The sequence below is a fragment of the Bos indicus genome, chromosome 26 (assembly GCF_029378745.1).
Source record: "Bos indicus isolate NIAB-ARS_2022 breed Sahiwal x Tharparkar chromosome 26, NIAB-ARS_B.indTharparkar_mat_pri_1.0, whole genome shotgun sequence".
Classification (NCBI taxonomy): Eukaryota; Metazoa; Chordata; class Mammalia; order Artiodactyla; family Bovidae; genus Bos; species Bos indicus.
The window spans coordinates 25,675,349-25,698,834 of NC_091785.1; the positions used below are offsets into that span (position 1 = coordinate 25,675,349).

General features: G+C 41.2%; 1 protein-coding gene across 3 annotated transcripts in view; it reads left to right on the plus strand.

The window, feature by feature from the left end:
• The window catches only part of SORCS3 (sortilin related VPS10 domain containing receptor 3), a 632,833-nt gene that overhangs the window by 608,964 nt on the left and 383 nt on the right, over nucleotides 1-23,486 (plus strand). For all 3 annotated transcript variants that reach the window (XM_070780798.1, XM_070780799.1, XM_019953194.2), the window contains 6 exons: nucleotides 4,028-4,151; nucleotides 5,770-5,882; nucleotides 10,260-10,391; nucleotides 12,118-12,217; nucleotides 13,168-13,273; nucleotides 22,649-22,809. In XM_070780798.1, coding sequence (XP_070636899.1) covers nucleotides 4,028-4,151; nucleotides 5,770-5,882; nucleotides 10,260-10,391; nucleotides 12,118-12,217; nucleotides 13,168-13,273; nucleotides 22,649-22,809 — 736 coding nt within the window. The remainder of the gene's footprint in view (nucleotides 1-4,027; nucleotides 4,152-5,769; nucleotides 5,883-10,259; nucleotides 10,392-12,117; nucleotides 12,218-13,167; nucleotides 13,274-22,648; nucleotides 22,810-23,486) is intronic.

The following is a 23,486-nucleotide window of genomic DNA, read 5'->3' on the forward strand; positions in this document are numbered from 1 at the left end:
TTGCCTAATAGATTTAGTAAATGAACCTTAAAATACTTGATTTAATTTAGTGTTGTGCACTAGACATGGGTGGCCAGTGAAGAACTCAAGAATTCCGTGGAGTGTTCCAGCTTTGCAAGGGAGGTGAAATCAGCCATGATGCCATAATAGCTGATGAAAAACAAAAGCAATTTGAAAAACAAAATTAGCTTCTGCCATCTCTCTAGCGTGGAAGCTTGTGGTCTGCTGCCCTGGAGGCCAAGTGTGCTCATTTGACACAGTTTGCTGTGGCTCAGAGCCCTTGACTGGCTGGTGGGATGGCATGCTCCCTCCCACCTCAGCTGGCATTTCCTTGCTTGGTTCCTGGATCTGCTAGGAAAGCAGCCAGAGGGGAGAAAGTCAGATCTGCTGGAGTGGGAGGAATCCCTCTCCTTTCAGGTTTCCCAGCCCAGTCTAAGACAAGAAGAGTGTGCAGAGAAAGAAGAGTGGGACCACATAGACCCCTGAGTGCTGAGGATGATGTGGGAGTAGCGCAGATTCCTTAAAAAAAAGTGAAAGTAGCTCAGTCGTGTCTGACCCTTTGTGACCCCATGGACTATACAGTCCATGGAATTCTCCAGGCCAGAGTACTGGAGTGGGTAGCCAGATTCCTTGAAGATAACACCATTAGGGGAGAAAGGATCCTGATGGTGAGAGGTGGGAAGAGATTAGAGACAGCTGAGGGCAGTAACCAAAACAGAAGGGTAATGTGATATAGTTATGGTCAGAGAGAACAATTTATGGAAGCAAGAGAAACTAAAAACACATCAGTTATTCCTTTGCTGTTTTGTTTCTCTCCCAACATTTTATTATTAAAAACTTCAAACACAAATTAAAAGATGAAATAATTTTACAGTGAATATCCATATACCTACCACCTGTAGTCTTATCATTGGAAGAGGGCATGGCAACCTACTCCAGTATTCTTGCCTGGAGAATCCCATGGACAATATAGTCTATATTAACATCTACTCTGCTTGTTTTATCATGTCTATTTATCTGTTCATCCTTAGTCTATCATTAACACATAGTCTATCATTAACATCTACTCTGCTTGTTTTATCATGTCTATTTATCTGTCCATCCTTCTATCCAGCAATCAACTGATCTTAATTTTTTTAAATTCATTTCAGAATAAATTTCAGACAGCTATATACTTTATCCTTAATGCTTCAGGCTACGAATCATTAGCTAGAGTTCTTTACTTGTTTGCACTTTTTCCTCCATGGAGGTATGAAATGTATCAATCACGAAATGGACAGATCTGAAGTCTGTACTTCCTGAGTTCTGAGAAATACACATACTTATAACCCAAACTCCTCTCAAGATGTATATTATTAGCATTGCTTCCAAAAGTTCTCCATACCCCTTCTCAGTAAATTCCCACCCCAAACCCCAGAACCAACCACTATTTTTTCCCATCATGAATTAGATCTATCTTTTCTATTAATAGAACTTCATATTCATACCATATGAATTCTTTTATATAAGGTTTCTTTCATTTCTTATGGTTTTGAGAAGGCAATGGCACCCCACTCCAGTACTCTTGCCTGGAAAATCCCCATAAGTATGAGGACGGAGGAGCTTGGTAGGCTACAGTCCATGGGGTCGCTAAGAGTCCGACACGACTGAGCGACTTTACTTTCACTTTTCACTTTCATGCATTGGAGAAGGAAATGGCAACCCACTCCAATGCTTTTGCCTGGAGAATCCCAGGGACGGTGGAGCCTGATGGGCTGCCGTCTAAGGGATCGCACAGAGTCGGACACGACTGAAGCAACTTAGCAGCAGCAGCATGGTTTTGAGACTCATCCATACTGTTATGTATATCAATATTTGCTTTTTGATTTTGTTGAATGCATGCACTTTGGCTTGTTTATTCATTTTCCTATTGATAAATTCTTCTAGGTTCATTTCAGTTTTTGACTACTATGAATGTAACTGCTATGAGCATTTTCTTCTGTTTGTGGATACATGTTTTCTTTTATCTTGATTAAATTTCCCAGACTGCAATTGCTAAGCTATAAATATAAAATAGCATGATTATCTTGGAAAAATTATTACAATTTCTTATAAAAGTGAACTTTTTCCTGCATAGTTGCACCATCATACATCCCATCAAAACTGTATGAGAGTTCTAGTTGCTCCACATCCTCAACAATATTTGTCATTATTTTTAAATAAATTTTTGTCATTCTGTTGGGTATACAGATGTATTTCATTTTCCTTCCAAAGATTATGACTAAGGTAATGAAACAGTTGAAGGCATTCTGACAGACAAGCCCTAATGGGTTGACTAGTAGGAACTAGAAAATTAGCCGAAAGCTCTAATTCTGTGTGTTCTTATTGCTGAATAAGTTCTTACAACTTTAAGCTAAGGCCCACAGTGGGGACAGACTTTTCCCAAGGTCATTCATTAAAATAGTAACAGAGCCAGAGTTTCAAGTCTCTGTTCTTGTTATACCAATGATGGCAACTCAGTGGCATACAGTTTTCCTTTATTCCATGTCCATGGCCAATATTGCCGTGTTAAGCCTGACTTGACTTCTCAACACAGGACACTAAACAGACCACCATTGATCTGTTGGAGTTGATGTCCATCACAGAACCTACTTGTACCTCATTTGTGGCTTAATTAATGAGTTCACATCCTTGTGCATATCATCACAGAACCATAAGTATGAGGAAGCATGCTTAGACTCTGGGCTTACCCTTAGTTAATAAAAAAGAATATAACTTTCCACACCCACTTCCTTCTTTCATTTAGCAAACAGAGAAGAAAGGGTGTCAGGAAGCTTAGGGCAATGTCTAATCCTGTCTGACTCCAGCCATCAGCTTGGTCATAAAATAGAGCAATAGAATTTTAAAGCCAAGAAATCAAATTATTGTTTCAGAGGCCCAGGTGAAAATTCTGAGCTAGAAAGGGATTTCAGTTTTGCAGAAGGGACGCTATACTCTGAATGCTGCATCTCTGAGCCTCTGCAGCATCCAGGTGCACAGATGTGCTGTGTGAACTCTGGCTGATATCCACATTCTTAAAAGGCAAGTCTATGCATCCTCACAACTGGTGACATCACTGCTCTATCCTATTGTCATCCTAACCCACAGAGAGGAGATGGGGTCTGCTCATCTGCACTTGTGACATCTATTCATGAGCTGCCTTAGAAAAGCCTTACCTTGCAAACACCAGATAGCTTCAGAGGACGTGGGCCTCAAGATAACCACTGAATAATGACACTTTAATCTCAGAATCTGCATTCTCTTCTCTCCAATAAACCCTTGCTTCTACTGAGATCCTAATTTCTAAGGGAAAGCATGTGCTTATTATCTTTCTCTATCTATCTTTTGCAAGTCCTATCTGTTATGATCAGGGGAAGACAGAAAAATAAAAAAAAGATTAAAAAGTGAGCACAGATATGCATGTTTCTCTGTTTCCCAGCTTATTTAAATTTTTAGAAATGCCTTGCAATGAAACACACAGATCAATAATATGACTGTATATACAACTTATATATGGATTCTGCTAGATGTAAGACAACATGCCAAAGGCAGGTAGGTGATTCAGAAAGAAATAAAATATGGTCACTTCTCTGAGAAATCTTGCAGCCCAATGGAATACATGATGAAAATATAAGTCGCACAAAATATTAGAGGAAAAGAGAAAGTGATCAGCTCTTCCCAGAGTCACTAGGAATAGATTATAAAAGGTGCTTCTACTTTGCCCCAGGAGAAGTAACAGAATGATGGACAAAATCCATGGTGCCCAGTCTTATCTTCATCTCTTAGAATTAGCATTTTACAGTGTATTTCAAGTATATTAATATGCTTCCTGGATACTAGCTATATAATTTAGAAAGCTGTGCAATTTTTTTCTTCCTTCTTCAAGTTAGGATCCCTTGGGGATATGCAAATGCTATGCAGATTGGTGACAGTCTGAGATTTACAGGAAAGGAGGGAATCTAATATTCCCATAAAGGACTAAGTAAGTGTTTCGGCTTCTCTCTTTTAGCCCCTCATCACCTTGGACAGCAGCATTTCCTTCACATTCCTAGCAGAGGGAACTAATACCATCACTGTCCAGGTGGCCGCTGGGAATGCCCTCATCCAGGACACAAAAGATATCGCTGTTCACGGTAAGCCCTGTGATGCCCCTTTCTGCCCAGTGATCCCCTCCAGCCACCCGAGTGGCATTCACTGACTGCTTTGGAAATTGCCCAGGCCGTGGGAAAATTATGTGTGTCCACAAAAGGTATCTAAAGGTACTTCTTTACTTGTCCTGGAGTAGATACTGAGATTGTTAGAGAAGTAAGTGCAGATAAGCATTGTTTGTCTTCCGTGATATGTCTGCATCACAACCTGATGGTCTCATTAGATAGGGATAAACCATAAGTTGAAGAGATGCTGAGCTAAAAAGACTATCATTGAAGCATCTTGATCTGTTGAACCGCCAAGGTATCTATAACACACAGGTAGCATCCATTCTTTGTGAGGTGTGAACCAGTAATTTCAAAAGCTGGAGGAGTTACAGTATCTGCTCTTGAGGAACTCATAGCTTAAGTACTGAGATGAACTATACATAACCGATGTGTTTTGTTTGTTGTTGGAGACTGTAACATCTTTTGCTGCAAAGGATAAGAATAAGGCTAAGAATATAAGGATAAAACAAGGCAGGAGAGTGGTAAACAGAATCACCATTCTGTTCTCTATCCTGGAGGACCATTCTTAGTTATTAAGTTAATTTTCAATCAAACTGCTTTTATCACCATTCAGTGAACCTCCCTCAGACCCTAAAAACAGCCACTGTAGAAAAAAAGAAAGCCAAAAGAAAATCCTAGAAAACAGGATTTTCTGGAAAGTTATACTAGGGTATGTGACTTTAAACTATAAACTTTAAACTATAAACTTTGACTCAGTTTATATCTTCCACTTCACCCCAGATGAGCGCCTTTTCCTACAACTCTGCAAACTTGAGGTTCAGGCTCTCTCACTGGGCACCTGGAAGACTTTAAACATTTTTATTGGAGTGCAACTGGGAGTTTGGGCTTTGTAGATGTAAACTATTACATTTTGAAGGGATAGACAATAAGGTCCTACTGTATAGCATAGGGAACTATATCCAGTCTCCTAGGATAAACCATAATGGAAAAGAATATAAAAAAAGAATGTATATCTGTATAAAACTGGGTCACTTTGCTGTATAGCATAAATGAGCACCACATTGTAAATCAACCATACTTCAATTAAAAAATTAAAATACAGAGAAGTACGCAGATAATGTTTCAGCTTCATGAATTACCACAAAGTGGACAGACCTGTGTATCTACCAATCAGATCAAGAAACCAAATGTTACCCATAGCCTAGATACAGCAGTATCGATGGAACAAGAAAAAGCTCCATTCTAATCTAGCTCAATTTATTAATGCTTCATTGTTGCCTCTGCATGACTACCTGTAGCAGCAAAAGTCTCCTTTTCCTCGAGTTTCACAATTATCTTGCATTTTGGATGTTTATTTACAAGAAGAAATTCTTAAGATTAAAAAAAAAAAAAGTGGTAGGAGCACAAACCTACTTCCAGTAGGTGACTTCCAGTCACCAAATCCCACTTCATTTAGAAGCCAAGAGACAGGCTGAAAAGACAGAATTAGAGATGAAGCCACATGGAAGCCCTTTTCCTAAAGCACAAAGATGGTGGAGTCTCCCCACCTTATCGCAGCCTCTCAGCCTCACTCACACATGCTCTCTCCTTGCAGAATACTTCCAGTCCCAGCTCTTATCTTTCTCTCCTAATCTGGATTACCACAATCCTGACATTCCAGAGTGGAGGCAAGATATTGCCAATGTGATCAAGCGGGCTCTGGTGAAAGTAAGTTGACTTTATCTTTGCTTAAATCTTCTTGAATAAAGAACCAGATGGTGTGGTCCCAGAGGCATTTTCATGATTCAGACCACCATTCTACAGTTAAATAAAGATTATTGCTCTGTAAAAAGAGAGAGAAGGGTAGAGAAAATGAAGGATGGAAAAGAAAGATGGAGAGATTCAGAAGAGAGAGATAAAGACAATTAATCCATGTTTGAGGATGGGAAATTGGCACCATCTTTCTCCTGCATTTTTCTAAGACAGGAGATTGAGCCCTTTAATAAAATGATTGATGGACCACTGCTTAAGTATGTACTAATGTCACTCACTCGTTTGGCCCACCAAAGTTTAGAGAGCTTTTGTTTGTTTGTTGTTTTTGTTGCTGCTTTTTAAAAAATTTATTTGTTTTTTAATTGAAGGATAATTGCTTTACAGACCTTTGTTGTTTTCTGTCAAACCTCAATATGAATCAGCCATAGGTATACATATATCCCCTCCCTTTTGTTGTTGTTTTTAACCAGACAATCAGACTTCAAGATTTCCATTGACCATATGTCGCAGTCAGAAGGTGACAAGCTAGGAATTAGAGCATGCCAGCAGACTCTAGGGTGATAGCACCAAGCCTGGCATTCTGCAGTCTGTGGTGTCACAAAGAGTCAGACATGACTTGGCAACTGAACGACAACAGCATATTTTCCTTAGAGCAAGTTGAAATGGTTTTGTTAACCATTTGCTCAGACCTAGGCACTAGAGTATAATGATGGATAAAACATGGTCAATTCAAATTTAAGTCTAATGTGCAACTAGTTCTATGAGAGAGGCATGGCCAGCATTTCAAAGGAGCATGGAGAAAAGTGCAATTCACTCTATCTAGAAAAGTTCAGGCTTGACACATATTTGTGATTCAGTAAATTCTTGTGAACTAGTGGAATAGTCTTTGGAGGGAATACTTGAACTCTGTTTTAAAGGATAAACGGTAGTTAACAGAGACAGGATGATGTCTCTCAGGTACAGTGAAGGCGTGTGCAAAGCCATGGCCTATGGTAAGTACAGCATATTTGATAAATGACAGTTTATTTTAGCCAATCTATAAGTTATAAGGGCAGGTGTGACTGATGTTATGCTGGGATGGATTGATCACTTTGTGAAAGGTCTGAGCAGCTAAAAGGGGTTTTGACATACTTCCTGTAGGTTCTGAGAAGTGTGAAATGTGTTCTTTCTTTATTATTTAGGTTAAAGAAATACTTTATTTATTTTGCTAACAAAGCAAGAGATTTTATTGGGAAGTGGTGCCTGGGTGGAGAGCAGTAGGGTAAGGGAACTCAGAACCGCTCTGCCACCTGGCTCACAGTCTCAGGTTTTATCATGATGGGATTAGTGGCTTTATATTTCAGACACCCAATCTTGTGGTAATACAGAGGATGGTCTCTAGAGGTGGGAAATGAATAGGGTAGGGGATGATTTCACAGGAGATGACCTGTTAAAAGACTACGGCACTTGTCTAAACCAGATGTAATAATAAAATCCTGAAAAGGAAAGATCCAAAGGCTAACTTAACCTGTTGAGAAATAGAACTGGTGACTAATAAAATGTAGTGTGAATGAGAGGGAAGGAGAAGCTTTCTGATTATAAGAGTAGAAAGGAGAGGATTTTCCTTGCCATTGATCAAGATGGCAACTGTGTAGGAGAAACATACTTGGGGAACAATGATGATTTGGTCTTTTATATGAGTCTGGAGTATCTGAGAAACAACTGGGTAAAGATAAACAAGAGAGTTAAAGATATGATTGGAGATCAAATGAGGTTTCTGTAGGAGGTAGTGAGGCTGGAACTGAGGCCATGGAGGTCTTTAAGTCTGCCCCCTCCCCCCAACCACCCTGAAAGGGAGAGGGGGCAGGGCAGAGATGGATGCTAATGCTCTCCAAGGTAAAGGAGAAAGATCCAGGGAAGGACACGGAAAAGAAGCTGCCAGAGAGGAAAAATAGATAAAAGATAATAATATAAGAGCATTCCCGTGAGGAGCTGTCTATAAGAACTATACTTCATATCTGTTTACAAAAACTTGTTCAAAGAGAGGGATGAAAATGAAATTGATCTTGTATGCCTTTGACTATGAGACATCTAGGATTGTGCTGGATTTGTATGATTGGAGTTAGTTCCTTCCACATTCCCTAACTGAGTGATGCACCCTGCGACCATTCTTCCCTGGGACACGGGGTCACACCTGCCAGGACACTCCTGGGCTTATCCCATTTTCTCCATTGGGTGATTATCTGACCTCAGTCTGTTCTCTGAAAATTACTTTCCCTGCCTAGTTAGAATAAATCCATCTTGCCTCCCAGCAGGGAACTGAGGCATCTGGCAAAACCTTGTCGAGCTCTCTGGAGATGCCTCCCCACTTTGGGGGGGCTTTCCAGACTTCTGACTGCCACTTACTAGTTCTCTGCAGGATGGCACTCTCTTTTCTTCATCACATCCCTGAGAAATAACACCAGTCTCTAGTTCCAAATACAAATCGGAGCTGAGCTAATGGGAGACAGCCCCTCCACTTATATTCAGTCCAGTGTTTATTTATTCTTTCCTCACTGTCAGGCATCATTTGGAACAGTGAGGTAGCCATAGAGACCATCCCCTCTCCTCCGAATATGGGCAGACATACAATAAGAACCTATTAGAGAAAAGACTGTGGCAGATAGGCATACCTTACTGTGGGCATGATCTAAATTCCTTTCGTGGAAATCTGAAGTGCTAGGAGCAAGAGGCTGACATGGAACAGGTCAATGAAGGTGAGATAGTCAGGGGAGACTTCTAGGAGATGGGTATTTCTGCCAAGTCAAAAACTGTATGTGAGAGTTGGACTGTGAAGAAGGCTGAGCGCCAGAGAATTGATGCTTTTGAACCGTGGTGTTGGAGAAGACCCTTGAGAGTCCCTTGGACTGCAAGGAGATCCAGCCAGTCCATTCTGAAGGAGATCAGCCCTGGGATTTCTTTGGAAGGAATGATGCTAAAGCTGAAACTCCAGTACTTTGGCCACCTCATGCAAAGAGTTGACTCATTGGAAAAGACTCTGATACTGGGAGGGATTGGGGGAAGGAGGAGAAGGGGACAACAGAGGATGAGATGGCTGCATGGCATCACTGACTTGATGGACGTGAGTCTGAGTGAACTCCGGGAGTTGGTGATGGACAGGGAGGCCTGGCGTGCTGCGATTCATGGGGTGGCAAAGAGTCGGACACAACTGAGTGACTGAACTGAATGGAACTGATATCATATCTGAATTGACAAAAGATTAGTTCTGGATAAAAGACTTTCAGGACACACATAGGAAAGAATAGGACTACCCTTTACAGAGAAGAATTCAGAGTTTTATTTTCCTGAGGATTTTACCCTCAAATGGAAGCTTACATTTAGTTTTTATCGAAAAGCAGTATAATCCTTTTACTAAACCCTCAGGAATAGAAAAATTCATTTAAAATTTCAGCATCTTAACTCAACTTTTAGTGTCTTGTTTTATTTGTCATGTGTATACATTTTTATTTTTATAGAATTGTAGCCAAGGAAATGTAAAGAACTAGATCAGAATACAGCTCTCATTAAGCATTTTTCCATGTTGTCTCACTGTGCTAATTATCATCTTTATGGTAGCATAAACATTATTTACTTAACTTTTTAAAATATTTATATTTTCCCATTTATTTGATATTATAAGTAATGTTATGAGTGTTTCTTTCTCCAAATGGCTTTTCCTATATTTTGGATTATTTCTTTAGGACAAACACTCCAAGTTACAGTTTCTGAATGAAGGGTCTGAATATGTTTATGACTTTACAGTAAGCCTTTTGAAAAATAAATTGGCAACATGTATCAATTTTTAGTGCTGCCAGCAACAGTTGAGGAAACCTCTTAATTGAAGCTGCACCAATATTAGCTATTTTAACTTAATAAAAAATCCTGCTTTAGTAAGTGAAAACAAGAACTGCTTTGCTCTTTTTTAAATTTGCATTTTCCCGTGTTTGTTTATAACTTCTTATTCTTCATTTGCAGCCAGTCTGTTCATGTTTTAGCCAGAAGCTTTAGTCTTCTTAGTGTAGAAAAAATGGAAAATGTGGGAGGAGCTTTTGCCAATGTTGCCAGCAAACAATACTTTGCAGATCATTCATAGTAGTATTTCAGTTTCATGAAAGGTGTATGTAAGAGCAGAGGAGGTAGAGAAACTAATTCTCTGCTTAGCAGTTCTAGGGAAAGCAAAAGGAAAGCCTGAATGTATATTGGAAACTGTGCCTTAAATGCTGTATTAAATATGCATAGTCAATATCCGTGTTATTGACTTGGGGAAGGCTGGATCCTCCAGGACCCCACTCTTCAGTCAAAATGTCTTTGCAGGTAACCAGTGTCCCGGAAGACCAGATCCTCGTTGCCGTGTTCCCTGGCCTCCCCACTTCTGCAGAGCTGTTCATCCTTCCCCCCAAGAACTTGACAGAGAGGAGGAAAGGCAATGAAGGGGACCTGGAACAAGTAAGTGAAAGAAACCTTGGCTAGGACACTCTTCTGCACCACCCTCTAAGGGAACACAAAGCATTTCTAGCCCAAAAGGTAGACTGAACCCTTTCCTATTTGTCCATCAACCTGTCACTCATTGTCTGGCACCAGGGCTTTGGAAGCAATCAGCTTTACCCAGAATAAACACAAATGCACAAACACTGGCACATTTAGCCACACAAGAAAGAAAAGCGCTCCTGAAATCATTCATTCCAAGAGTTGCCATTCTTGCAACTTGCTCATGTCTCCCAGCTAATGAGTTGTCCTGGCAAAAAGGGATGGAGTGGGGGGAGGGGAGGGTTGTGGGGGATGAAGAGAAGGATTTGAGTTTCCCTGTCTATTTCTCAAAAATGTGCTTCCTGTCTTGAAAGAGGCTGGTCAACAGAAGTTCTGCTTCTAGGAAGAAAATGAACTGCTTTTAAACGTGTGTCTTTGGAGAGAGATGGATTCCCTCATCTTGCTTTGACTAAGGAAGCAGCATTCCCCAAAGGGATCATGATTTACTGCCTTTACCAAATGGCATATAGCTCTTATGATCTGCATACCTGCCTAGAATGAAGGCAGCAGTGGTCCCATGTCTCGCTCTCTCACTCCCTGCTCTTGCTGGGGTCTTACTTGACTGGGCTTTGCTTTACCTTCCCATGCCTTCCTGTGATGAGTTAGAAATAAGTGAGAAAGGAGCTGCTAAAAGCCAGCAGGAATCAAATTCCCTTTTGAATTAATCAATGTACAGATGTCTTCCAAGTCCCTCTGCCACTCACCTAGCTGCCACCCCATCCCACGTTGGGCACAGTCCACCAAGGGCTGCACAGATGCCATCATGGTCAGTTTCTCTGGAAATGAAGTGGATCCTTGCATTACAGGGCTGCATATTGAAATCGGCCAGATATAAATTCAGCTTCTCAATGCATACATCACTTTTACAAGACCTCTTTATTCTGAAATAGCAAGTGGCATGTGTGAACTATATTTGGAAGCTACAATATCCATCCATTTAGATAAATAGGTAATTACGGTGATGAATAGCAGCTGTGATATTAAGGCACGTACAGCGAGATAAGAGTTAGGGACAACAGCCTCAGTCTGCCTCAGCTTTCATGTGGGAATTACACAGTGATTAAATCGATGTTATGTGTTCTGAGACTTGCTGGGGAAAAGTAAAGAGGAAAAATTATCCCATAAAAAGGAGGCAGCTTCTGCTTTGATGTTTGCCTCCCATTGTCTCTAACAGAGAAACAGCAGAGGAGTGGGCTGTGGTGTACATGCCTGCTTTAATCCTGGCAGGGGCCTCTATCCTGTGTGTGTTGCTTGTTCACATTAAAGAACTAATGGTGGTTGACTTTCTTTCATTGGGATCCATAACACGTCTCTCTATGGAAAGTTATACAGGCTTGGATGAAAAGACACTGAACTGGGAGTTGAATGAAACATCTATGTCCGTTGTCAACTCAAATTCCCTAGGTGACTGTGGACACACCTCTGTCTCATTCTCCAATAATAGCAAATAATACCAACTTGTCCTTGGCTTCACAGGGCTCTAGGGGCTGGGAGAACCAAATGGATAAAAATGTTCCAATATCCTGTCCTCTCACTGAATAGGTTATTTTTTTGCCTGTTGACCCGGGTTTCTTTCTCCATGAGGGGGCACCATCACATGACATTACTTCCCATGCAGCTTCTCTCTCTCTCTTTTTTCCTCCAGATTGTAGAGACTCTGTTTAATGCTCTAAACCAAAACTTGGTCCAGTTTGAGCTGAAGCCAGGGGTTCAAGTCATTGTGTATGTCACACAGCTGACCTTAGGTAAGTGCCCGAAGGCATATGGGGTGGGGAGATGGGTATGGTGATCTGATATCCTGGAGATAAAACAGAGGAGATGGTTACCAAACGCTTTCCAATAAATGCTCATAAATGGCTTTGTGTAGTGATGGCAAAGAAAGATTAATTACATCTTTCTTGAGCCCTCCTGTTAGGATGGCAAGAAGACATCTTTAGAAGTGGCTTTGCTACTGAATTCCTGGATGATCTTCAGGAAAACCTACAATTTCTTTGGGCCTTGACTTTATTATGTTTCTTATGTATAACAGTTTCTTATCTATAACGTAGTTCTCAATCTCCCTTAATTTCTACAGTTATCTGATTCAATGAATCTTGATTGGGAGACCAGATCAAATAACTTTAAAACTCCCTTCAATTTATAATGTTTAAATCTATTATGTTTAAATCTAAAGTGAAAAGAGGGACTAGCTCTGGGTGGTTGATTTATGAAAGAAATTCTAAAAAGGCATGTCCCATTGAACACCCACCTTTGGCTCTCTGGAAAAGCCTATTTGCTAACTGTTTCTAATTAATGAAAGCTTTTCAGATGCAGAGGTTCCACATGTGCCCATCCAGCCATGTTTTACCAGAATCAACTAGAGGAAGAAACAGAAACACTCGATCACCTATAATCATGTTGACAAGCACTCAGGTGTCTAAGAAAAGCAGCATTCATACCCTATTCCTGCTCCCCTTAGCTGAGTACAATTTACAGCAGGAACAGCAGGTTTCCCCAGGCAGAGCGAGGAGTTTACTTTCCCTAAGAAGCTGTGATCAGGGTACCATCATCATTGAAGCCAAGCTTCCTCTGCCAAGATAGCATGCAAGGCAATTGGAGGCTGTATATAAGGTTGGAGACCCTCTGGCCTCATTCTCCAATGGATACTCCCCCAGCTAATAGCTTCCGAATGAGCAAGTCTGTTCTTTCCTCCTAGCTCCGCTGGTGGACTCTGGTGCTGGGCACAGCAGCTCAGCCATGCTTATGCTCTTGTCAGTAGTGTTTGTCGGCCTGGCTGTGTTTTTGATCTACAAGTTTAAAAGGTATGTGCTGCCATCACTCAGTTTTATGCATGGGGCTAGGTTCCTGGGGGCTGATTCTTCCTGTAACTTACATTGCTAAACTCATCCCACATATGTGATATTAACTTTCCCTGAAGCTGTATTTGGCATTGGGAAAGAACAGGAAATGTTTTAGGGTCAGAGAGTAAATGGACTTAATATGAATCTCTCCAGTTTATAATTATGTTGAATTGGGAAAATGAAGTGGCTTAGATGGTAAAGAATCTGCCTGCAATGGGGGAGACCTGGATTTGATCCCTGGGTCAGAAAGACCCCTTGGAGAAGGGAATGGCAACCCACTTCAGTACTTCTGCCTGGAGAATTCCATGGACAGAGGAGCCTTGCAGTCATCGTCCATGGGATCACAAAGAGTTGGACATGACTGAGTGACTAACACAACACTAGGAAAATGAGGGGCAGCCTATGAAGCCAGTTTATTTTCTTGAAGAAAGTTTCAGACGTCATTTCAGAGAAGGCAATGGCAACCCACTCCAGTACTCTTGCCTGGAAAATCCCATGGATGGAGGAGCCTGGTAGGCTGCAGTCCATGGGGTCACAAAGAGTTGGAGACAACTGAACGACTTCACTTTCACTTTTCACTTTCATGCATTGGAGAAGGAAATGGCAACCCACTCCAGCATTCTTGCCTGGAGAATCCCAGGGATGGCGGAGCCTGGTGGACTGCCGTCTATGGGGTCGCACAGAATCAGACACAACTGAAGTGACTTAGCAGCAGCAGCAGCAGCAGCAGACCTCATTTAAGTTTCTACAGTAGGGTCTCAAATATTTAGGAGATCTTTTTCTACAGCTTACCACTCATTTAAGGTGACTAAGTAGAGAAATGCGTGTGTGTGTGCTCAGAGGTATCGGACTCTTTTCTACCCCAAGGACTGTAACCTGCCAGGCTCCTCTATCCATGGAATTTTCCAGGCAAGAATATTGGAGTGGGTTGTATTTTCTCAGTTCAGTTCAGTTCAGTTGCTCAGTCGTGTCCAACTCTTTGCGACCCCATGGACTGCAGCAGGACAGGCCTCCCTGTCCATCACCAACTCCCAGAGCTCACTCAAACTCATGTCCATTGAGTCGGTGATGCCATCCAACCATCTCATCCTCTGTCGTGTCCTTCTCCTCCCACCCTCAATCTTTCCCAGCATCAGGGTCTTTTCAAATGAGTCAGCTCTTTGCATCAGGTGGCCAACGTATTGGAATTTCAGCTTCAACATTAGTCCTTCCAATGAATATTCAGGAATGATTTCCTTTAGGATGGACTGATTGGATCTCCTTGCAGTCCAAGGGACTCTCAAGAGTCTTTAAACACCACAGTTCAAAAGCATCAATTCTTCAGCACTCAGCTTTCTTTATAGTCCAACTCTCACATCCATACATGACCACTGGACGAACTACAGCCTTGACTAGATGGACTTTTGTTGGTAAAGTAATATCTCTGCCTTTTAATATGCTGTCTAGGTTTGTCATAATTTTTCTTCCAAGGAGCAAACATCTTTTAATTTCATGGCTTCAGTCACCATCTGCAGTGATTTTGGAGTCCCCAAAAATAAAGTCACCCACTGTTTCCACTGTTTCCCCATCTATTTGCCATGAAGTGATGGGACTGGATGCCATGATCTTAGTTTTCTGAATGTTGAGCTTTAAGCCAACTTTTTCACTCTCCACTTTCACTTTCATCAAGAGGCTCTTTAGTTCTTCTTCACTTTCTGCCATAAGGGTTGTGTCATCTGCATATCTGAGGTTATTGATATTTCTCCTGGCAATCTTGATTCCAGCTTGTGCTTCCTCCAGCCCAGCGTTTCTCATGATGTACTTTGCATATAAGTTAAATAAGCAGGGTGACAATATACAGCCTTGATGTACTCCTTTTCCTATTTGGAACCAGTCTGTTGTTCCATGTCCAGTTGTAACTGTTGCTTCCTGATCTGCATACAGATTTCTCAAGAGGCAGGTCAGGTGGTCTGGTATCCCCATCTCTTTCAGAATTTTCCACAGTTTATTGTGATCCACACAGTCAAGGCTTTGATATAGTCAATAAAGCAGATATAGATATTTTTCTGGAACTCTCTTGCTTTTTCGATTATCCAACAGATGTTGGCAATTTGATTTCTTGTTCCTCTGCCTTTTCTAAATCCAGCTTGAACATCTGGAAGTTCACAGTTCATGTATTGTTGAAGCGTGGCATGGAGAATTTTGAGCATTACTTTACTAGCATGTGAGATGAGTGCAATTGTGGGGTAGTTTGAACATTCTTTGGCATTGTCTTTCTTAGGGATTGGAATAAAAATTGACCTTTTCCAGTCCTGTGGCCACTGCTGAGTTTTCCAAATTTGCTGGCATCTTGAGTGCAGCACTGTAAAGCATCATCTTTTAGGATTTGAAATAGCTCTACTGGAATTACATCATCTCCACTAGCTTTGTTCATAGTGATGCTTTCTAAGGCCCACTTGCCTTCACATTCCAGGATGTCTGGCTCTAGGTCAGTGATCACCATGGTGATTATCTGGGTCGTGAAGATCTTTTTTGTACAGTTCTTCTGTGTATTCTCGCCACTTCTTCTTAATATCTTCTGCTTCTGTTAGGTCCATACCATTTCTGTTCTTTATCTAGCCCATCTTTGCATGAAATGTTCCCTTGGTATCTCTAATTTTCTTGAAGAGATCTCTAGTCTTTCCCATTCTGTTGTTTTCTTCTGTTTCTTTGCACTGATCACTGAGGAAGGCTTTCTTATCTCTCCTTGCTATTCTTTGGAACTCTGCATTCAATGTGTATATCTTTCCTTTTCTCCTTTGCTTTTCACTTCTCTTCTTTTCACAGCTATTTATAAGGCCTCCTCAGACATCCATTTTGCTTTTTTGCATTTGTTTTTCTTGGGGATGGTCTTGCTCCCTGTCTTCTGTACAATGTCATGAACCTCTGTCCATACTCCAGGGCATCTTCCTGGCCCAGGAATTGAACCCATGTTTCTTGCATCCCCTGCATTGGCAGGCGGATTCTTTACCACTACCCCACTTCACATGTTTAATAGAGAAAATGTAGCTGAAATCTGGTTACACACATACACATACATACTTGTATAGTGGTTATTATCCAGTCAGATCAGATCAGTCGCTCAGTCGTGTCCAACTCTTTGTGACCCCATGAATCGCAGTACGCCAGGCCTCCCTGGCCATCACCAACTCCCAGAGTTCACTCACACTCACGTCCATCGAGTCAGTGATGCCATCCAGCCATCTCATCCTCTGTCATCTCCTTCTCCTCCTGCCCCCAATCCCTCCCAGCATCAGAGTCTTTTCCAATGAGTCAACTCTTTGCATAAGGTGGCCAAAGTATTGGAGTTTCAGCTTTAGCATTATTCCTTCCAAAGAAATCCCAGGGCTGATCTCCTTCAGAATGGACTGGTTGGATCTCCTTGCAGTCCAAGGGACTCTCAAGAGTCTTCTCCAACACCACAGTTCAAAAGCATCAATTCTTTGGTGCTCAGCCTTCTTCACAGTCCAACTCTCACATCCATACATGACCACAGGAAAAACCATAGCCTTGACTAGACGGACCTTTGTTGGCAAAGTAATGTCTCTGCTTTTGAATATGCTATCTAGGTTGGTCATAACTTTCCTTCCAAGGAGTAAGCGTCTTTTAATTTCATGGCTGCAATCACCATCTGCAGTGATTTTGGAGCCCAGAAAAATAAAGTCTGACACTGTTTCCCCTGTTGCCCCATCTATTTCCCATGAAGTGGTGGGACCGGATGCCATAATCTTCATTTTCTGAATGTTGAGCTTTAAGCCAACTTTTTCACTCCCCTCTTTCACTTTCATCAAGAGGCTTTTGAGTTCCTCTTCACTTTCTGCCATATAAATTTGCATGCAGAAGTATACATTTTAAAATCCTCCTCCCTATTTTTCCTGTTTCTAAAGGTAAATAGATCAGAAAAACCAAACCCCACATGTATTCAAATTTTATTTTTGAAGACCAGAGGAGGGGTGATATAATAGGATACTCATTAAAAACATGAAATTGAAATCAATAATTCTGTACCATTATTTACATAATGTAATGCATCTACAAAGCATATACTGGTTAAGAATGTGAACTCAAAAGTCAGACAGACTGTTTTAACATTTAGCGCTTACAGACTTAGGCAGTTGAATCTGCCTCTAAGCCTTCATTTCCTCATGTGTAACATGGAAAAGCAATAATACTTTATAGGTTTGCTACATGTTTTCAAGGCAAAAATATCTATATCCAGTACATAATAAAAAAAAATCATGAAAGCTAAGCTATTTTGAATAACAGCATGCCTCTGGAAGGTGCCTCCTGTGTCACAAACTGGCACATAGTAGGCTCATATGTATCAGTGGCATAGAAAGATGCTTCACAGGAAGTCTGTGTAAAGTAAAAGTATTATCATTTACTGTCAGATGAATTTTGAAAGTATAGCTTTGGAATTTTTCTAAATTTAGATTTTGGAAGAGATCAGTGGTAAACATGCTTCACTGTACCTTCCCTTCCTCCAGCCCCTGTCAGCTCCCTGCTAGTGGATTTCTCAGGTTAAAAAAAAAAAAAAAAAAGTTTTACTCAGTGTACATCTAAGCACTGGCCAGACAGAGGGATCCTTCAACACTCTCCACTAGAAGGGCAAAGTGGGGTTTACCGTCCTTCTCAGTATGTAGACTAATGCTTGAGTCCCTGTCTTTTTGGATCATGATGTGTCAACCCACCACTGTGTTCCCTTTGAAGAAGGGAAAATCCTTCATATCCAATTAGCAAAGATTCAGTATATTAATAGAAATGGCCTGGTCAGAGCGATACCCATTTATGGAGATACTTCAGTTACATACAAAGCACATTTTCATTCATTCAAGGATTTGGTTTTGGGGATGCCTGGTGGTTGCGGAGGCTTGAAGATCGGCTAAACCAAATTTATCACCTTCTGGTTCCTAGAACTCCACATTTGCTAGAACAGGGGCCAGTAGAAGTCCTGCAAAGAGGTGTTTGTGTCAGGTGTCTCTAAATCAAGGCCAGAGGTATCCTGTGACTTAAAAAAACTTTTTCTTCTCTTGTGAGTGAAGTGAAGTCGCTCAGTCACGTCCAACTCTTTGTGACCCCATGGACTGTAGCCCACCAGGCTCCTCCATCCATGGGATTTTCCAGGCAAGAGTACTGGAGTGGGGTGCCATTTCCTTTTCCAGAGGATCTTCCCAACCCATGGATTGAACCCGGGTCTCCTGCATTATAAGCAGACACTTTACCATCTGAGCCACCAGACAGTCATCTTATTCATGTAGCTATCTCTTAATGTGTAGACTTTAATACTTGAATCTATGCCAGGTAATGGCATTTCTGAATTATTCTACCTCTGTAGAATAATTAAATACCAGCCAACCCTTTCTTAAATACCATTCAGCCCTTTCTATGTCCCTGACACTGAATTAGGATACAGAAAACAAATACTAGTTAAAATGGATAAACAATTTGAATCAGTTAACTTTTCTTTTCTAGTCACTTTTTCTGGAAGCTTTTCTTCCAGTGCCCAAGCCTGTTGGCTGAGGTCCTGTTGGATCTCCCTTTATATCTTTGTTCTCCTTTCCCTCTCACTACCTACCTGGAACTCCAATGATGGCTATATGGAGGGTACCTGGCCTGCCGGCAAGTAAAGGTCAGGTTCTTATCCATGGTTCCCAGAGTCTCCTTTGCTTCTTTCATTTCTGTCCAATAGAACATTCTGCAATGATGAAAATTCTTCATGATCTCTACTGCCCAATACAGTAGCCACCGGTATGGTGAAAAAACTGAATTTTCAGTTTTATTTAACTTTTATTAATTTAATGTTAAATAGCTATAGCTGACTAGCAAACACTTGGACAGCATAGGCTAGGGGAAGTGTCATTCTCTTTCTGTTTCTAGATCACTCACCAGGCTCTGTTTTCAGACCCCAAACTTTCTCTCTGCCATCTCCAACATTAATTCATTAAGCCAATAATTCATTCAGCAAACATTTATTGAGTGCCTGCTCTGTGCCAGGCATTGTCTACAATCTCAGCATCCCAAGTGGTCACTTAATAGAAGGGGAATCGAATTGTTTAAAGGAATCTTGGAGATCAAAGTAACTCTTTCCTCCTTCCTCTGTTAAGGGACTATATTTGATCTTATTCTTCGATAGTGACTGCTATTTTGTGGTATCTTAGGCAATATAATAAAAAATCATTTTGTGATGGCTTTTATTTTCTGAAAATTCTGCCTAATAACACCTTCTTTCTAGACTGTAGATTTGTTTTTTTCTTATTGTCCAAGAAAACTTTTGAGTTGTTGTATTTTCTAGTCTTTTTTTTTCCAGTAAGGCTTTCATGATAGTGTGACGCCTACTTTGCTTCTTCTAAATTCTTCTGACAAACTTCTAACGTTTAATAATAGTTGGAACAAACAAATAAAAGCTGAAATTAATATAGATGATTTGGATTGATCCATCTTACTCGTCTTATTAAGATCCTCTTATTAAAACTTATATGAATGTATAGCTCAGGGCGTGCCTCTAAACTTCATTTCTCACCTTTCTTTTCTGCAAAGTGGGGTTTAGTCTTGACTTATAGTCCCACTCCAGTACTCTTGCCTGGAGAATCCCATGGACGGAGGAGCCTGGTGGGCTGCAGTCCATGGGGTCGCTAAGAGTTGGACACGACTGAGCGACTTCACTTTCACTTTTCACTTTCATGCACTGGAGAAGGAAATGGCAACTCACTCCAGTGTTCTTGCCTGGAGAATCCCAGGGATGGGGGAGCCTGGTGGGCTGCCGTCTATGGGGTCGCACAGAGTCGGACACGACTGAAGCAACTTAGCAGCAGCAGCAGCATAGTCTCAAAAGTCTTACAGGTAGATGTGTTAAAAAATGAAGAGCAATTTGAAAAAAAAATTTAAATGCTGCCAAATTGTGACATAAAATTCATTCTCTTCCAACCATCTATTAAAAATATTGAAAAAAGTGTGTTTTCAGAGATGCAAATAAGGTGAACAATCTTTATAAGGGCAAGTATATCCAAATTCTTACAGGTATCAATCATTAAAAAAGCAGGAAGGGGGAGACAGTGATCTCTGGCTGAAGCTCTGAAGTACCCAGACTTGTGTGATCAGGAGTGGTTTGACTGCCCCAGCACCTAATAAATATTACAGTTGATCCCAACATTCATGAGTAATATGTACTTTTATGATTAGAAGAAATCTAAATCATTAGGCTGCCTTTCTATTTAGATAAGAAGAAAGTAAGGGCTAGCATGAAATTTTAATTACTCACATTTAGAGAGCCTGTGGCCTGCTGCCTCACACATAATCTATTCATTTAAGGTTCTTGTAAATTATATTAAGCTAGATTAGACCAGTAGGAGTCAAGGGACACCTCCCTTAATGTATGGAAAGCAGCCATTAAAAACATGAAAATTGGATGTCAATGGAAGGTAGAAACTGTCCGTGTTTCAAACATGTTTTGAGGGCTTTCCAAATTAGCTACGGGAGACCTCATTAAATGCCCACATTCTACCTGGTTGTGGGGTTGAAGCAGGGAAGGGAATGTAGATGCTTAAAAATACAGCTGGTTGGCACTAGGGCAGCAGAGTGATTCTGCTTCACACTTTCACAGAATGTTCTGTATTGGGATGGGTGTCATATGTCTTGAGTTTTAATAACATCTATGCCAGTAATTAACTTCATGAAATGTCTGAACTTCAGACCAATTTCCCCACCATTTAATGAGGTAAGACAGGACTCTTCTACCTATAAAATTCTAAGATAGAAGTGTGGTCTTTTTGTTTGAGGGCATAATAAATGAAAATAGAGCATTAGCTTTGAGGTCATTTATCTGTTTATTCAACAAATACTTACTGAATATAAACCACATACCAAGCACTATGTTAAGTGTATAGCATTGAAAATGGAAAATGTTGACCTTGCAGAGATGGGGCTTTAGTGGGAGAGAAAGACAGAAAACAAGTCCACATACATGGCCTATTCCATCACCCTAAACCAACACCCTATTCATTTCTTTCACAGACACCATCCTGTTATTACACATTTATGGTGGGCGAGTTTGGGTGGTCAGGAGAAGCCTCTCAGAGTGGCCTATAAGCCAAATTCTGAAGGGCAAGAAAGACACTATCACAAAAAGAATAGAAGGTGTGTTACAGAGGGAACAGTTTATTCAAGGTCCCCAAGGTGGGGACGAGCCTGATGTATTAGAATCTTGAAACTCAAAGATTGGGTTTCAGACTAGCAGGATCAGCACCAGCTGGGAACTAGGTAGAAATGTAGAATTTCAACCCATCTTGTTCAGACCTCTAGAACAACAAATGCATTTTAATAGGAACCTGGTGAGGCATAAGCACATTGAAGTTTAAGGAGTGTGGGATTAAAAGAAATCAAAGGAGGCTACAGAAGCTGGTGCACAGTGGGTCAGGAAATAACAGAGATGAGTCAGGAGATAAGTACTCCTATAAGATTTCAGTCTTAACCTGCCTGCTGCTTCAACCTCGAGTCTGTCTGCCTTGTTTACAAACCCACTACTTTGGTGTCTTTGAAGGAAGTTACTTCTCTTAACCCTTACCTTAGATAGCATCACTGACTCAATGGACATGACTTTGAGTGAGCTCTGGGAGATAGTGAAGGACAGGGAACCCTGGCGTACTGCAGTCCATAGGGTTGCAAAGAGTTTGACATGACTTAGTGACTGAACAGAGAACAGCAATCCTTGCCTTAATCCTCTCCACAATCCTAAGAGAAAGCTATTGTTATTCCTATTGAACAGATGAGGAAACTGACTATGGAAGTATTTATGATACTTGGTCCATGGATGGTGTTCTGAAAATAGTAGCAGTGGCTATAAGTCTTTTATCTCCTCTCCTATTTATAAAGGAAACCAATGTGAGTTAATTAAACTGATGTAAACTTAGAAAAAGCTGTCTTTTCACTGTGATGCCACCTCATAGTCTCAAAGTTCAGCTCCTTTATAAGTGTAATAACTGGTAAATATTTTAAGGGTTTTACTGGCGTGCTGCGATTCATGGGGTCACAAAGAGTCGGAAACCACTGAGCGACTGAACTGAACTGAATGCACAGCTGGTCAATAGTATTGCCCTTCTCTTTACACTTGCTGGTTTTGCCCCAGAAAAAGGTGAATTCCTTGGGGAGTTCTGTGGTTTACAACTCCCCTGGGCATCTGGGTCCCTCCTTATGTTCTTTGACCTCGTGAAGACAGTATTTGATCCTATAGCTTCCTCCTCCGCATCATCACCCAGGATTTCCAGTTGCCTCAGTGTGGCATGCTCTGTGATTATAATCTGATTTTGCTCCTGTCCCATGTAGGAAAATACCCTGGATTAACATCTATGCTCAAGTCCAACATGACAAGGAGCAGGAGATGATTGGGTCAGTGAGCCAAAGTGAAAACGCCCCCAAAATCACACTCAGTGACTTCACCGAGCCCGAGGAGCTGCTGGACAAAGAGCTGGACAGCCGGGTCATAGGTACGTGTGCTGGAATCCCCAAGCTCCTGATCCCTCTGTCTTCCAGACACTGAGTCAGCCAGCCCACGTGGCCTGTCCTTCAGGTAGAGCTAGTCTGGAGGGTGGGGAAAACCAGCAGTTGCCTCAGTGACATAAAACCTGACATAACCGGGTTTTAAAGTGTCTGCCTCCTCTGACCACATGAAATTGGCAGAACTTTTTCTCTTAAAAGTCGATCAAGATCCAAAGTGCTGGAGTCTGAGTGGGAGAGGGCTGAGACCAACTATCCATTACTATTGGACTTTTTTTTTTTTCCTTTAAGGCAAAAACATTATGCATCCTAATAATCACACAAATAGGGATTCTGCCATCAGAGAGCCCTGGATTCATTTTCTTGCTCTGTCAGTCTGCTAGTTCTGTGGTCTCTCTGTGCCTCATATTCCTCATCTGTGAAATGGGAATAACATTACCTGCCTTGTAAGATTGTTGTGATCATAAAGTGGCGTATGTCATTAGCACAGTGCCTGCCACATAATAAGTGTTCGATTCCTATTGGCTAGTACTATTGCGATTACAAGAGTATAAGATGGCAAGGTATTGATGCTTCCTTGTGTGCTGGCGTGGGAGAGGGCAAACATTAAACACAGATTTGATAAGGCAGTGAATTGATAGGATAGACCACCCAGCTGCCCTGTTTG